The sequence below is a fragment of the Etheostoma spectabile genome, chromosome 15 (assembly GCF_008692095.1).
Source record: "Etheostoma spectabile isolate EspeVRDwgs_2016 chromosome 15, UIUC_Espe_1.0, whole genome shotgun sequence".
In the NCBI taxonomy this organism is placed as follows: Eukaryota; Metazoa; Chordata; class Actinopteri; order Perciformes; family Percidae; genus Etheostoma; species Etheostoma spectabile.
In genome coordinates, this window is record NC_045747.1 from 17,126,074 (window position 1) to 17,144,086 (window position 18,013).

Here is an 18,013-nt window from a genome sequence, read left to right on the forward strand (position 1 = left end):
GGATTTACCCTGCAGAGATCCGAGGAGCAAACATAGTCCTAATAGCGTTAGTAGCCCGGTGGCACGGTGCTATCTCGACGCCATGTAGCAGTGCTAAGGCTGTGCTTCCACCCAATATAGTCCCAAGTCAATATCTAAATAGGAAATCATCTAATCTGCATAGCTATTTGTACTCGTTGTGAATATGCAGGTCACAAGAAGTAATTAGGTTTTTGTAGTTTTTTTGTCGGCTCACTTTTACTCACAACATGCTAACCGACAACATAGGATTCCATTTACTGCGCTAAGCTAATTAGCGGTGACGCTGTCGGTGTGGCACCAGTCTCAAACAATGCATGAACTGAGCCAAAAGATGCGTTGGCCCACCTATCTACAGCTAGGGGAGACCGTGATAAGCTGCATTTCAACAAACGGTGGCGTGTTCCTTTAAAAGTTAAACTTTAAAGTGCTGTGCTATTTCTATGCCTTTCGAAGAGGTCATATTGAAGCACCAGAGTTAGACTGAAAAAACTGTATCTATAATATAATATATAATAATACATTAGATAATGTTTGTCTATTAAAACAAGAGAAGCGATAGTAGTACTTTTGATTATTATTATTATTATTATTAACAGTACAAGAAACAAGTAATACTTGTACTTTATTATATTGGGAGGTTATAAAATATAAAATTAGGATATACTAAATGTTACCACATATGATTAATATTTTAATCGAACAGTATGAAAGTGACCTTTAAAAACACACATATCTGTCAATCTCTGATAAATATGACACATTAACACATTGACACATGACACTAAACAAAACATCAGCCTTTCATAAAAAATGAGTGAGCAGACAACAGAGAGCTATAAGCTGTAAAAGCATGGAAACAAACAGATTACAGACGACAATACACAGACACGAGAAGGGTACAGAGCCGTCAGGCCTCTCAACGCTCAAATGACAGCATTTGCTAAACCAAGCAGAAAAAGCTCTGCTGCTGAAAGGATTCCTCCAAAGACAGTGACTCATGTACCTTTGACAAAAACCTCCGTGAAGCACTTCTCCTCCTCGACCACGCACTCGTACGCCGCGTCATCAGACAGGTTGCACTTGTTGATAGTGAGTGTACGCTTGTTACCCACGCTCTCAAACACATACCTGGACGCACAGGGATGATGGGGGGAAGATCATGCAAAGGCGATAAAGAACAAACAAGGGGACCGAGACATAGAAAGAGAGTGAGAGAGAGAATAATGAATGACTGCTTTCAGCAAACCCGGCCTCAATCAGATGCAGAGAGGCCTGAAGAGAACCAGAGTGACTCACAGTTATAGGTTGAGACAAAGAGTCTACACATTCTTCTACAGACCTTCAGAGCACATCTATGCTCCCACACACACACACACACACACACACACACACACACACACACACACACACACCAGAGTTGTTGTACAAATATGGGGACAGACATCAAAGGACTAGTAATGCCACGGTCTGATCATCACACGCAATGGAAGGTAGCGATGGGAAATATTCCCATGGTTACGTGCTCAAATCATCGGACAACTCAAGGGGGCGACTGCCGTTCACAGTACGTTTAATTTGAATAGCAACAGATGAGGCATGTGAGGCAGTAAAACTAAGTGTTTATGATATAAAATAGTGTAATAATCTAGGGCTGGGCAATGTGGAGAAAATCAAATATCACAATATTTTTTACCAATTACCACGATTTTGATACCGCGACGATATTATAGTGTTGACCATTGGTGCTTTCACAAAATATTGACACAATGAGATGATTGATAAATAATCATCAGTATTGTAGATGTAATGACTAAGCAGGTAAAGGTAAATAAAAGAACACTAACAGTCTGGAAAATTCAAAAAATGACAGTGATGCAGCCATTAAAACCAGGAAAAGACAACACGTATGCCATATTACAATAAAACGATATCCAGAATCTAGGACAATATCTAATCTTATATCATGATAGCGATATAATTTCGTTATATAGCCCAGCTATATATTAATCCTTGAGCATCACTTTCAAAAAGAAGATCCAATGTCCATAGAGGACAAAAATACCTGCGTCATAAAATGATATATACAGGGCTTAGGGCTGGGTAATATGTAGATATTATATTGCTATTGTGATATGACACTAGATATCGTCTAAGAGTCTAGATATTGTAATATCGTCATATGACATAAGTGTTGTCTTTTCCTGGTTTTAAAGGCTGCATTACAGTAAAGTCATGTGCTTTTTTGAATTTGCCAGACTGCTCTAGGTGTTTTTAATTGTTTGCCTTTTCCCCACTTAGACATTATGTCCACATTACCGATGAGTATTTATCTAAAATCTAAGTGTGAAGATATTTTGTTATAGCACCAATAGTCAACCCTAGAATATCGCCGCAATATCGATATCAACATTGGGTCAAGAATTTCACGATATCTGATTTTCTCCCTAATCCCCCAGCCTTAACAGGGCTTGACATTATCACCTGCCCAACCTGCCAAATGCGGGTAGATTTTGGCCGTGGCGGGTAACACGGTCTCTCTCCCTAGCCACTTTGGCGGGTGGCATGCCTTTATATTGTAACACTGGTGGCTGGCGTACTGTGCCACTGTGCCGCCGCCCTACACAGGAACACAACTGTGACCCTGTGTGCATCAGCAGCCCAAGGCCGGAGAACAGTGGCCCGTACGGCACGTCAGACCAGCATGCTGCTGAGATTCCTTAAATTAGCCCGCGTCAACAGTTGCGTCTGTACATGTGATAGACTGTATAAGGTATAGGTTTGTAGAAGAAGTGCAGAAAGGGAGCGGCTGGACAGTTTAGCAAGACGTTTGGTCTGTGCGCTCTGCTTCCCATCACCGAGGGCCCGTGCTGCCTGCTAAGTGACACGCGAGTGATCCAAATCACTTTCAACTAATCTCCTACACCCCCTGCACCACCTAGCCTATGCATAAGAAGCTACTCTTTTATGTATGTGTCTTATTCGGTTGCATGTTTTCATTCAAAAAGGATCTTTACACACATTAGCAGAGCTGAATATTTGATGACTGCGGTGTTATATTTGATGTAGTCTTGATTTAGGTATTTACAGTGCTTATTTAATTTTAAAAGGGCTGTAAATCGGGTTCTTCAAGTTAATTGTAGCAAACCATAGTGAACTTTATTCAACTAAAATGTAATTTTGCTCAAAATCGCAGCTAGTGAAGATGCTGAGGGGCTAGTAGCTTTTTGGAAAACCACCAGCCACAAAGTTAATGTCAAGCCCTGATTATATATTACATGCCACTTCCACTCAGTTAACATTTTTTTAACGTCAGTCCTGATAATAACTGCTTAATATTTATTCATTTTCAGAATTGTAATCCTTTAAATGGCAGTTTGTTTACATAATGTTGTTTTTTATGAGAAATGTATGTATAGCTAGAGCTAGAGGGCTTTTTTGTCACAGTGTGGGATATCTCAATAATGACCAACAACATAGATTTTGAACACTGCAGTGCTCCATAATACAGTGGGGTAGGACCTGTTAAGCCGAGGGCTTCTACCTATCCCTTTTCGAGCGGGTCAAGTGTTATGTTGAAAAATCGTTTTCTGAGTTTCTTGTTAAACATTTTCTTTTTTTTTATTCTTTTATACATTTTATAGGTATAAATTTTTTTTTCTTCAAATCATTCAGAAATAAAGACTTAATTCATTCAGTACCCCACCAATTTAGCATTGCACTCCTATAACAGCTTTTGTTTTCATCTTTCAATCCTAATCCGAACATCGAGTAGGAAAATAGCAGAGCTTAACTTGGCACATAACAATCTTTTCATTTTAGATAAATGATATACAACATAATTCTCTGTACCAAATTCCTATTAAATCACACTAAATGTGTGCGGTTTTGGTTTAGTTGTAGCTGTATATCTTAACCACAGCAGTGGTTCGTTTGAAATGAAACAAAGAAGACCTAGATTGACTATAAAAGCCTTAATCCCTAACTCTGTAACCCAAAACTTTCAAGTGGTTTAGCTCTCGATGGTCACAGTGCAGAGCCTGGAAAAAGTCCCCTTTCCCATAGTAACTGTCTTCATCAAAAAACAGGATAGGACTGCCTTACTTTCAATAAACAGCATTAAGCTACTCATAATGGCAGATGGTGAAGCCATTGAAAAAACACCACTCGCAACAGCTGTACCCTCTTCAATAAAACACCAAAAGAAGCCTTTGAAGGAGGGGAAAGAGCAAAGAGGGGAGCGAGAGACACGGAGGAGAGCTCAGCAGGCTAAAGAGGCTCAAAACTAACATTTATTTCACTGTCTGTTAGTCAGAAAGTCAGATTTCTTTTTATTTCTCTATGTAGAGCAGCGTTCTCAGTAGGCTTTCAGTCCGTATGCAATGCCAGGTGTAATAATAATCATCAAGTCTAGCTAATTAAAAAGCCACTAATTATGTTAGTTAGTCCAACTACTTAAAAGTTACTCTTAATGCTAGTCACTTTGGACAGCTGCTAGGTAACATCACCCACCCGTCACTCCAGTGAACATGAAATACAGTTTTACATGAAGCACCTGCATTGACTGATGATGTAGGAATGATACACTATTTTTTTCACAAGACTTAACTAATGTTACTACCTCTGAAGTGTGTTATTGTGATCATATTCTGTGTTAACAATGGAAGAAATAGCAAAACGGTCGCTTGTAGCTAGGAGCCCTCAGATAATTATCAACCAGCTCTGCAGGTTGCAATCCCGTTTTCACAAGCGTTCTTAGTGTCTTCTAGTTCAAGGGTTGTAGTTATGTATTGTTCCACAACTTTACTGTTTTGTTCTAATCTTCCCACTTTCATAAACCTCATTTCCAGCAGTGGCAGGCAGCTGGTTATGGCACCGAAAAAAATAAAAAGCTCTAACAATCTTGTTACCCAGCACCAAGTGGCACACAAAACAAAGTGAACTACTACCTGGTTAACACAATGAAGCATGGTAACAAAAGCCAGATATTTCCTGTCTTGCCAAAACAGATCTAAAAGAAGAGTAAGTATTGGACATGGTGACCAGAAACACAACTCCTAACAATTGCTAATGTAGCTTCAGGTGGTCTGGATGTGTAAATTGGCAATTTTTTGCTAAAGCATTAGTCATAACAACTTGAATTTGTCGCTGTTATTCATTTTATTTTGGAATGTTTTCCTTTCTCTTTTTAATTTGCTTTATACGTGTGATCGTGTAATGTGAAATATAAAAAAAACGGACGCTTGGTCAGGTGCCTTTGTCGTTGTTATTGAACACGCGCTTGGTCGGGACTATTGGCGTCCTTTTTGACACTTTTTGGTTAAGGAAAAGCTTGTGGGTGGTCTAACGGCTCCGTGACACACGGGAATAACAGGCCGGTCAAAGAAGAAAGCAGCTTCCCTGACACGCTGCACTAACGGGACGGTTAAGGACACACGCGGGACACAAACCCCACTCTCCCGGGTGAAAGTCCTGTGTTTGTTTGCTACCCAGTACATTCTACACCCATGCCAAAGGGGGCCTTTTTTGTTGCATCAGACGTGGACAGCCACTGTCCAAACGTCCATTTTTTACACGTTCGGTGTCTCAGCCCTTCAGCCTCAGTTAAGGAGGAGTCTATTATTACGTTTTTGTTTTTTTTCAGGCTAAAGCCACTACCAAGATGGCAGTTAGTGGTAAACTTCCATCAAAACATCAGCAATGAACGTGACACCCTACAGGGAACGTCATAGACACATGCCCATGACTTTAAGTTCATAGTTTAAAGTATAGCTAGCACTCAAGGGCCCTCAAAAAATATTACAATATTACTTCACAACCTTTTACCACAAAGTTCCTCACTTTGTAATCAGACCTCAAATTGAAGTGTACGGCTGTAGTATATTCTTTAACATGATCAGGGTTTGGTGCAATGCCACAATCACACAGACACACGTACTGTTCCGTGCACCACCTAAAATGGTAATTGGCTCACTTGGCTGATGGTTTGATTTCCTGTCCATTTTTCAGCCACTTGATTGGAGCGTTGGGGTCAGCTAGTTCCACTGACAGCTGAATCTTCTTGCCCTTCTCCACTGAGTAGGCTGCATCCAGCTTCCTCAGGAAAGCTGACAAGAAAGTCTCCAGTTAGTATGCAGTAGTTCAACCACTGCTTTAACAGCCAGGCAATCCATAAGTTCCAACCAGCAGCAAGTTTATGTTAACAACATTCCACCTGTTGTCCCGCAATATAACCCCACCCAGATGCCTTTAAACGTCGCTGGTATTTACGGCCTCTTGCATTTACGAGCTCTTGTTTCCTGCCAGCCGCCTCACCCCTATACCCACTAGACTTCTTTTGCCTCGTAAGACTTCTCCCCCGCTCCTCACCATCACCCTTCTTGGGCTCCACCTTCTTCCTCATATTCTTCAGCCTCTTCAGCATGCCCCTCAGGTCTGTGATGCCATACTCAAATGCAATCTTCTCATAGTCACACGGCTTAGCCGCCTTCAAGATTTCCCACACATCTACTTCTTCTACGACAACCTCCTTGTGTTTCTTCTCCCTGTTTGGAAGAGAACCAAATTTAAGAGACCCAAATGTAAGTTACGATGTATGCCTGTGACTGTTGTCCTTTGCAGTTGCCGTTACCTTTTCTTCAGCAGGGCACTGAAGTCTAGATCCCCAGCATCCTCTCCTGCATCTCCACTGAAATTAAAAGAAAAGAGATTCGGGTGATTCGATGTGTGTGTGTGTGTGTGTGGGGGGGGGGTTATCTTGGTACAGTATGTTTAAAAACCTGAGCTATTTACAACACAAAAGAATTGGTTAGTGACAAAAGAGCATTAGGAGATATACGTGTATAATGATACATCCCCCTCTTTAATTCACATTACACAGACCTACAAATACACACAGAAATAAAAAGACAGTTATAAACCCAATACAGACAACACAAGCAAATACAACAGCAGAGTTCTAATGAATTAGTGGCTGTAGTTAAAGCTTACCCTTTTTTCATCCTGTGTTCAGATAGATGCAATAACAGGATGAATGACAACATAGAGCAGCACGTTTGATGAGGACTACAAGCAACCATCATGCCCTAAATTCAAGTGACAGACAGAAATCACAACAGACACGTACATGTAAGCAGCAGACATGACAGTAATTAGCAATAAGCAAAATACATACTGGTCAAACACAAACATTGCAAACTGTAAATCATGGTCTGAGACATCAGTGAGTGGACGTACACGGAAGTCTGAGACATCAGTGAATGGACGGACACACTCAAGGCATTTTCATGCAGAATTGTATGTTGAGGACTTCACAGAGGGGGAAACTACGGTGGTGTTCCACTGCATAAACTCTTTATTACTCCCTTCACATGCACATTTCAAATTGATGAGAAGCAATCACGTGGTCTCGAGTCATCAGTCACCTTCTTGTGCTCAACAAGGTGACAAAACTGTGTGCGGCACGCGCCAATAAATGTCTACAGGCTCGAGTGCTTGTTGTTTTCCACTCGGAACAGTTTTCCTGGCATTGTTGAGGCTCATTGAACCCCTCAGAGACAAAGGTAAATGCCAATAAATTCAAAGCCATTCCGAGCAATCGTGTTCATCCTATGGATGAACGGTTCATCCAAGGATAACATCCATCCAAGTTGTCCTTGCCATGCTTTAAGCAAAGTGTATTCTCCCAGGGTGATAATGCCCTCATTCGCATGGCGGCACGTGATCCCCAAATGATCGGGTGAGCATGAAAACAATGTTAGCAGTGTACTGCAATTCCAACAATTGGTACATTTCAACCTACTTGAGCATTTTTGAGAGATAGCACCATCAAATGATGGAAGAAGGGGGCTCCAGGAAGCTCTTACACTAAGTTTTGACGCATCTTTTCAACATCTAAAGTTCACCGATGTGGAAAAACTGATTTTCCAAATCTGTTGTGGTGAAGTCAGTTGGACTAGAGTTCACATGAAAATGGGACTCAGAGGGATGAGGTCTCTCTAATGTGCATTGAGAGCAAAACACAAAATGTTCTTTTCTCACAATGCAAAATACTTCATCAAAGACTGAAATGCAAACAGTGTTTTTTCAGTGACACACACAAACTGATGCTAATGTGGAGTGATGGACAAACATACCGTGTTTCAGAAGAATTTTTATGTTATTGAACCTTAAAGTGTACGTAACAGAGTAATTGGCCAAAGTGAGAAAATATCATTATGAGGCTGAAATGCTTTGACTGTTTCAGACTAAAGCCACCTTATTTATTTATTAAGTCCAGAACAGCGGAAGAGCAAGGGTCAATGCAGGGTCGTCCCGAAAAAAAGTCAATCCGGTCCCAACGTTTGGCACATTGCAACATCACGCACATGGAAGCGCACATTCCTGTGACATTACATTGTAACGTGAATGCTGTAATTTTGTGACCATAGAGTTGCGACCAAATATAAAATCTTTGCCACCAGTGATCATTTTTTGGGGTTGCAAGATCCTGTCTCTTGGGTTTTATAAACCATTGTGCAGTGTCTGTCCCAAAACTACTAAAATTAGACTTCCTTGATCATTTTTAATGTCTTACCCACCAAAGCAGTCCATCACATTATATAATGCAGGCCTGTTTTCTGTCCATACCCCCCACTAAGTGTTAAACTTGTATTTACTCCTATTCTAAAATCAATAAATACATACTTGGTGCCCACCTCTATCCTGATGAACCACTTTGACTTTCATACTTGTGGCTGGAACATATGTCCACATTATTTTTTTCTTGTGTTGTGTTGCAGCCATGTATTTAGCCAATCATGGCCCACCCTGAAACAAACCAAGTGGCAACCTCCCTGCTTAAAAAAAAAAATCCAAATCCATTGACTCCCATTCATTTTGACGTCACTTTGACAGTGAATAACTTTACAAGTAAAGCGTTTAAAAACTCTATTTGTCCATTATTTATTTCTAAAGAAACACGACAATGTATAAAAGGCTCCAATACCTTGTATCTCACCTTATGGCTCCGTAGCAGACACTTTTGTAAAAATAAGCTATTGATTTTGTCATAACCAAGCGACTTGCTGTCTCATAGTCGACAAATCACCGTATTACCTGGAGAAGCTCACAGACAGTTTGGACTTACATTAGCGGTTTAGGTTTAATTACTAACGTTAACTAGCATTTTAATTAGCAATAATTAGCCTGTGTCTATGTTATCTCCTAACATATAGCTACGCTCTCCGTCTTTGCAAGATTGGGAACGATTGAGATTTCTCTTGGCACAGCTACCAGAAGACTTACAACTTTCAGACACGTTGCCCACGTCACAACTACGTCTTCAAGCTCAGTCGGAGGCTATGCAGTAACGCTCAGCCATCACCGGAAAAGTGCTTCTAATATCCTTCACTGGTCTCCGTCCAGAGAAACGGGATCTGTTAGTCCATTTCTTTGACTGTCTATGAAAAAAATCAGGCGCCAAAAGCTGCACTTTCTTGAACGGCCCCTTGTCTGTCTCCAAAAAGGAGTCACTCCCCATAGACCCCCTTATTAAAATGTCCAACTTTACAGCAGAAATAAGCGCTTTCACAGCTTGGTCTCTATAGCTAGTTTTTTTCCTTCATGACAACTATAAGGGGAGGAGGGGGATTTCTTTTATAACTCAGGTGGCTGCCATCACAGGAGGCGAGCTAGACTGTAGGCTTCATTCAGCCGGCCTCAGCTCCATCCGCGCTTCACCTTTTTGGCCATTTTTGGATTAGCTGCTCAGATAACGGCAGCTACCGGGAGCCTTCACTTTAAGCTTCATTTTTTGCTCTTCAGAAACCTTTGGTTGACGTGACGAAGACTACACGTTATTATTAGTGTCTTTTGAATTTGATTAATTTGCAATTTGTTGTGTGTTTTAGCTACATGTATCTGCGTGTAGCATTGCCATGACATCCAGTACAAATACTGTATTTTTGCTGACATGCTTACATACTTCGCCCCATCAAGAATAAACATACTACAGCATAATATGATAGCAAGAAAAGCTGTTCCTCACACAATGTGAGAAACTCTCCCAGACTGCTGTGCCAGCGTACAGTTTCTCTTTGTAGCTTTTTCAGCTGACCAACCAGTCAGCCAAGCGACAGCATGAAGGAAATAGCCTGAAATGCTTGATTGAAAGTTTGGGCTATTTCAGACATGAAACACATAAGACAGAAAAAACTCCACAGACATAAGCAGTGAACAGAAGTGAATATCCTGTTATGTTAAGAGGAACACTCAGTTGATCTTAAAGGAGACAGTCCTCTCCATGCTTACCTTTTGGAGGTTGAGCTGCATGACCTCCACACAACAAGGTGTTTCATTCATTATCTCCTCAGCAACCTATTTTGAGTTTTAACCAACTTTTCACTTTCCATTCATCACACCAACCTCTCCCCTTGCCCTCTCCTTCATATCAGCATTCTGCAAATAAGCACACTGACATTCTGTCTAAACCACAATATGATTCTGTCTTTTAGCCTGCTGTGTTTCTCATCTTGTCTGCGCCTTTCTGCTCACGCTCTAACGAGGGAGGGAAATTATATTTTTAAACACAGATTAGAAACATGGAGTGCGAAAGTGTCGGCTGATTTACGATCACACAGGACGCATACAGTATACAGGCTGAGAACAGCTGAAATAAAAATGATAAACCACCCTGTATATTCTGTTACACGGTAAAAGAATATACACTCCGATACTCTTCACACATGCAGATGCAGAGACAGAAATAAACAGTAAGGGAAAGAAATTCACATCCATGTATATGTAGATATATATATATATATATGTATAAAAAGTATTTTAGAGACTGCCACAGAGACATGTGAGGAAGTACATAAGATACTAAACCATGAGGGACTCCAGGTGAAGCAAGCACCACCAAGGCAGCAGACGCATTGAGACGTGACAGAAAGAGAGAGAAGCCAGACTTGTACAAAGTCGGCTACAACTGAGGGAAAGACAGACACACAGGCAGAGACACTCCTTGAGACTGACAGATGCCCAGAGGCAGCGATCTACAGAAGAGCATATGGGAGACAGTGTGACGGGTGACATGTTGAGTAGACCCTCGCCGACACTGACACTCACGATCGCTTAAAAGACTCCAAGATGTTGTCCTGCTGCTCCTCTTGCACAGCTGAAAGCAGACAGTAAGAGAAAGACTGGTGAGAGCCCGGCTGGGTTAATTCATTACACAGCGGGCTTTGAGCAGCAAAGGAATAATGGACTGATGACCTCGCTAGGCCACTAAATGATAGGACCTAATGTGTATCGCACTCACTGAGTTATTGGCTGACAAAGCCGGTTATATAGTAATGGTGGATATGCAGAGTGGAAGATGACAATAATGAGATTGTCTGTCTCCAGACCTACCCTCCACGGAGACTTCGAATGTGCAGCTGTCGCACTTGTCTTTGGAGGTGACCTCGCAGCGGTAGCCACCTGCGTCTCCATCCACTACTTTGATGATGCTCATCTCGTATGTGTAGATCTGAGAGAGAGAGAGAAAGAGATGGATGATTTGCTAGAAACATATGCAGTTAAATGAATGTCAGATATGCAAGACATCCTCACAAGCTCAGAGTACACATAACACAGTTTGACCGATATCGGATTGCTGATAAAGCCATCGAGCCAATATTGTTTTTTATTAGCTGGTTGATCGGTGCCGTTTGTTTGATTACACACTCATCATTCCCTTTAGTTTGTTAATGTACATGTATCTGTGTCCCAGAAGTGGGAAATTCATTGAATGAGGAAGTTGTGATTTAAAATAAGTGATAGTACGCAAATCTAGTCCTGCAGTCTCAGATTTATTTAAAAGTTGAGAAGCAGAGACACGTTCTTTCTGTCTCTCTTTCTCTCTCTCTCTCGCTCTCTCTCTTTGTCTTTTTCTCTTACACAAACGCACACACACACACAAACTAAACTTTTGGTTTAGGTCGAGATTTCAATGCTGAAGCTGCAGCTCTGACATATACAACAAGATGGTAAAAAAGGGCAAGTTGGTGGAGGAAGCAGTTTATAAAATCTGATTATTCAGAAAATGATTTTGTATGCACAAATATAAAAACACATCTTTTCAACAGCCAACAGCGGCTCTATGAGGCTTTACCTAGGCACAGTGGTGCTTAATGTTAGCATCAGCATGCTATACTGTCCTCACAGTGACAATGCTAATGTGCTATGTTTAGCAGGTTATATTTACCAGGTTCATTATCTTATTTAGCCGGTTAGCATGCTAGCGTTGCTAATCAGCAGTAAACACTGTGGCTGCGAAGATGGTTGAGTTTAGGCTTTGACCAAGACTGGTTAGGATAGGTTTAAAACGGATTGGGTAGGGACTAGTCTATTTCCTTACGCTACACTTCCGGGATTGGGAAGTCCACCGGATTTCACTCATTTAGGCCGGATATCCGTTGCCTTGGACATCCTTTGTGTTGGCATTTTCGAATTTGGGGGATTTCTGAGGACTACAATCAACCTATCCTCAGATCTCTGCAGGGTGAATCCAGACAGCCAGCTAGACTATCTGCCCAATCTGAGTTTTCTGTTGCACGACTAAAACAACTTTTGCGGCAGACCTCCAGCTTAGTAAAGATTTTGATTATAAATTACACAGTAGAATGTGATATGTTCCCGTATCAGGAAACAAATTGGATGGACTGAAACACTCAGTGCTCAGGGTGGTTGTCCTGATTCTAGGACTAAAGGTCATAAAGAACTTATATTAGACAGCAATTAGCAGTAATTTGTGTTGCAACCCAAAGATAAAAATAAAATAAACATTCTTTTTGTTTAAATTCATCTAAGTTTGTTGGTTGAGACAATACTGAAACCAATTCAAGCTGATATGAGATTCCATTCTCCATTAAATGTACATTTAACATTGTACTGCAGTGAGTTTTTCAGTAAAGCTGCACTATAGACTTTGTTTCCATTTTGAGTTGCTATATGACAAATTGTTTAAACTATCAAGTTGATATTGAAAACATTTTATTTGGGTGATTTTTATTTTATTTGGGTGATTTTTTCTTTTTGTTGAACTTTTTGTTTTTGTTGCTTCTTGTTTTTGCTGCTCAGGTGTTTGCTGTATAACAAGACAGAGTGTTAATGGCTGAAACCACTAAACAATTTTGAATATGTATGCTGCGTTATTGAGTCATGAGCTTTGTCAACAGGAGGGATATAGTAGCAATAATAAATAAGGTGTCCACAGCATTATGGACTATAAAAATTTTGTTTGGATTTGTTAAAAAACAAAACCCTTAAGGTAACATGAGGCCTGAAGAGAAAAATTTCCAAAACCAGTGTTTCGCTTTAGACTATTTGTATGGATTTTATAGCGTTAAACCAGCAAGTAGGAAAGAAATTATGTTTTATAATAATAAGTGATATTCAGTAAATGAGTATTGATAAAAGAACAGATAATGCTTTTGGGAGTTTTGATTTGTGCAGCACAGTGCCTCGTTGTGTCAGAGTCGGTCCATCTCACTCCCCCTCCAGCTGCAGGACGAGTGACAAACTGTTCCAGAAGACTGATAACAACAACAACTACCATCACAGCACCTCAGACTGCAACACCTAGAAATGGATAGTGGACCAGGGCTGGACCACATCTGGAGATATGCTGTGCCGGACCGGAGAGTGGGCCGTGATGTCCATATGCCCTAGCCGGGGCCTTGCTGAGCATTCTGTGGACTGGGTCAATCATGTGGCCCCAAGGCCTGTTTTACCAAAGACAAAGACACTCGATCCTATCTGGAGGTGTGGACCAACGGCCAGCAGACGGACTGAGAAGGAGGAGGGGGGAGCGAGAGACCGTCCTAATCTGGTACACCTGACGCACGTGAAGGGAGGTTTGCACCTACAGACTCACATTCTGAAAATACACATTACTTATGACTTATTTTTACTTTAAAAATAATGTTACGCCCATGTAAACACACATGTATGAGGGGTAAAGACATGCCTCGAATATTAAATAATTTGGTATGGTAAAATTACAGTTAGTCAAGGGTATTATAAATTCTGTAACATTTGCATTGAATTTCCTGTTACAGCTTCTAGCAGTATTAGTGGCAACTATGGTAATTCAGTTGGTGTGTCAGGAAATGTTAAAGTACATTTAACTCTTATGATTCAGTTCTGCCTAGATTCTTCATTGGGACGTGATCTCATATAAAATTCAAATTAGATTGATGAAAAGTTGATACAAACAGCAGACCGAGAGTGTTGAGAATAATAACTTAGAACAACTGTCAGTGTAAATAGCCCGACAAAAACGTCAGTAAAGTAGTTTTGGATGAAGCCTAAAGAGATAGTGATAGCTAAGTATGCAGCTCATAAAACAGATGTGTCAAAAGTTACAAAAGGGAACAAAGCTGACGAAGAAGCTGTAAAGGCCGTCACAGGAGCTGACAAATTGGGCGAGGTTCTTCTGGTCACTCACATGGAGTGGACTTGGAAGACAAAATTACGCTTAATGATGTGATTTTGATGCAGGAAGCTGCTTCTACAATTGATAAACAGTTATGGCTAGACCAAGGTGCTGTCAAGGATGGATGACTGTTCACTTGTTTTGCGTAATGCTACATGGAAAGATCAAGCGGAATACATTCATACATACATCTTCTTTTGACCCATCGTTTAAATTTGTTCCGTTTCAAAATCAATGGATACAAGGTTATGTGACCCGTAAGGTGATGCTCATGAGTTTCCACAGTCACCAAAGGAGTTTAGGAACACTATTCCACAGTGGTCACTCCAAGAGTGAATAATACACAGAGGACGTTTGTCACTTTGCCCTTGGAAACAGCTAAGAGTGTTAATACATCAACTAAAGCAATTATTTTAGCAGTAACCTCGAAAGAGATGAATGTTACGACGGCGATAACTTTTGTAAATGTGACGCAGACACCAACTCTAACTTTTCTGAAATTAAAGGGTATGGTGAACGCAACTCAGAAGTCTACGTTACAGATTGAGTAATGATGGAAAGATATCCATTTTGAATATCTGAGTCTTCTAATTTTCACATTTCTTTGAATATTGTTGTGATAGTTCGTGTTTTCTTATTATTCAAAGGGGGGAAATGGAATGTTTTTCATATATATTATTCTTGATATTACTCTGTACATATTTTTTTTTTGATGTTGGTGCTTTAATTTTCATGTGTTATTTTTGCAACAGTTACTGAAGGGTGTTTTCTTTTCTTCCAGAGCATATGGGAGAATGTGCAGAGGGGGATTTAGATACTTAAATATGGACAATATGAATGGATTCTCTGACCAAAGACGGTGTGGAAATGTCCAGATTACACTACACTTAAAGTTGAGGAGCTGCAGTGGAATACATTCTCATGTCTGCTCTGATGTATGTACACATATTTGCATGAATAATACTGAATTAGTATCATATTCGATTTGTATTAATTCTTTGAAGAATGATATTTTTGTTATGAGGTAAATATATGGGGACCTCAGTTTTTTTTTCTTTTGCTGCTTAGGGATTGGAAAAGGGAAAGGTCCGTTGGAGGGTTTAATGGGCCGACCTGTCTGAATTCAGACATTGTTTTCATTTTATTTCCTGAGGTTTTCACATGCTTTGAATTAAACCATATCTATGAATAGACTGATAAAGATTTCTTTTATTAATTGATCTGGAGTACTATGTGTGGCCGCCTTAGACAGAGGGGCTGTGAGAGTTTCTAGATCTATTTTATCTATATTTTGAGGGGCATTTTGGAAAGAAGGCTGCCGGACAGGTTTTTTGCTCTCACACTCCATAAAGTTGCTATATTGCTAAATGTTATACTGCAAGAAGCATGTGAAAATTGTTAGCTTTTTGTAATTTGACCAAGTATGGTATCTTCTTTTTGTTTTTCGAGACCTAATTGGTCTCGAAGGGGGGAAATATGTAATATCTAATGACTTATAATTTTGAATCAGGTTCTGTCATAAGGGTTCAAATTAAGTACTGTCATATGTACCAATGCAAAGGGTTAATGATTTACATCTTAGTGGAGTGATATTTTTATGGAGGTATTCTATGTGGAGTGCAGTGATTGGTGGCTGTAGCTTTGGAGCCTCTTTTATAGACTTTAACCTGCCAACTCACAACTTTCAACGTTCTATGTTATCTAACAAGTTACCTAACATATCTTATATAAACTATGTTTGATGAAATGAGAAGCAGAGGGTACATTTGGGTTGGGTCATTCATCGAGCTTCTGCAGAGCTTGTAAATCGACGCTGAAATCTTTGATGTAATACACATTTACAATCAAGAAACAGTGTCAAGCGGATTCCTTATCAACACATGATCACAGCGTTGTTGTTTGAACACCACAAAACGTACACATGTTCTACCAAAAGGAGTTCCTTCCGCAGCTATTTAGCAGCAGCACCGCAGCTTTTCCCCAAGACGATTCGGATTGGTACAAAGAAATGCCAATATACCAGAGCACGTTTTCCTCCCATCCCCCGAGAGCCAGACCCTCCTCCGGCGCGCTTTGAAGGAAAGTCTGGCAAAGCGAGACTAGGTAGTGGCAAACCCAAACTACAGCTAAGGCTGATGATAATATTGTCAGTATGCAGGTATTTGCTCATAAACTAAAGTATTTGGCAAGTTAAAATGTTGACCTCAAGATGGCTCTAGATGAAAAGTCAGAGAATTACCAAAGTCAGTAAGCTTTGAAGTAAACTTCATGACAATCCGTGCCATAGCTGTTGAGATATTTCATTCTGGACTAAAGTAGTCAACCAACCAACAAAGTTTGTGAGACCTTGAACAGACGGTGGCAACACATCTCCTTGGTAAAGGACAGTAAATGATCTACTTATCGATCTATTGTTCTGCTTAGAGCCACAGTGTTAGCACGGCTACTAATCTCTGTAACGATGAATGTACAAAGATTATATAAACACATACAGTATGAACACACACACACACCTTGGTGTTCCTGTCATAGACCTCTTTGAACTTCAGGTGCTTTCCAGCTTTGCTGCCCAGGTCCAGCCACTTCCCCTTCAGCCATTTCATGTTCGGCTTCCTCAGCAGGTTCGAGGAGTCAACTTTAGCCACAAACGTGATGTCCTTGCCTGCCACGAACAAGAATTAGACACAGTAATTAATTGAAATAGATTAGCTGTCTGTATTCCAGAGGGAATTTGGCACTAAGTGGGCAACTCCAGACCTTTTGTTGCTGTGGCACTCTCCGGCTTCAGCACGAACATGCCGCTTAGCTCGGACATCTGAAGATCCTCCCCTGCTACATCTTCTGTGAAGGGTGGTGAATAGATGAATCACAGAAGACAAATTAAAGCTGGAAATCATGATGGGGGCTGGGCAATGAATCGCATAAAGACACAACAAATAGATGACAACAGGAGACAAGTCGACCAAGCAAACCACCTATTCAGCAGTCTTCTTAATTATCATCAATTTGTTAATGAGACGTCTTAAACCAATAAATTCCACCCGCTGAGCTCAGAAGCTATTCCTTTTATACAGTTCTCTGGCACTAAAACGGAGCAACAATCTTTCCACGAGGCAAAAATATTCAGCATGTAATGCCTTTGCTGTTACACTGCACACACCATTTGGGACACTCTGATAAATGGCAGGCTAACAAGGAGTCCCCTGGAACAGAATGGCCCCCAGGGAATAAAGAAACTCCTCAGATCACCTCTGAAGACATTACATTAGGATTGACTCTGCAATCTGCTGCCACCGTGACTGAGCATAAGCAGAGGCTGTACACTCTTATCTTGGTGATGAAAAATATATACAACGAGCTGCTCTTTTATCCGTTCACTTGTGTCTTTTGGAGGTAAATTGATGAAACCCCTGTGAGGTGTTTGCTTGTCAGTTGATTTGCTTTACAGATACGCTAATGCGATCATTTCTCTTACCATCAGGAGGCAACTCTGCATCAGATGGGGGGGGGGAGGGGGGGAGAAAGAGAGAGCGGGGA

At 40.6% G+C, this 18,013-nt stretch overlaps 1 protein-coding gene across 11 annotated transcripts in view; it reads right to left on the bottom strand.

The window, feature by feature from the left end:
* mybpc2a (myosin binding protein Ca) overlaps positions 1-18,013 on the bottom strand; it is a 68,353-nt gene that overhangs the window by 20,901 nt on the left and 29,439 nt on the right. For 6 of the 11 annotated variants that reach the window (XM_032537629.1, XM_032537636.1, XM_032537631.1 and 3 more), the window contains 9 exons: positions 17,952-17,966; positions 17,234-17,317; positions 16,990-17,138; positions 11,410-11,527; positions 11,125-11,173; positions 6,650-6,706; positions 6,388-6,563; positions 5,993-6,125; positions 1,025-1,149 (listed from right to left, as the gene is read on the bottom strand). In XM_032537629.1, the coding sequence (XP_032393520.1) occupies positions 1,025-1,149; positions 5,993-6,125; positions 6,388-6,563; positions 6,650-6,706; positions 11,125-11,173; positions 11,410-11,527; positions 16,990-17,138; positions 17,234-17,317; positions 17,952-17,966 (906 nt within the window). The remainder of the gene's footprint in view (positions 1-1,024; positions 1,150-5,992; positions 6,126-6,387; positions 6,564-6,649; positions 6,707-11,124; positions 11,174-11,409; positions 11,528-16,989; positions 17,139-17,233; positions 17,318-17,951; positions 17,967-18,013) is intronic. The other 5 variants (XM_032537638.1, XM_032537637.1, XM_032537635.1 and 2 more) reach the window with 1 other exon arrangement.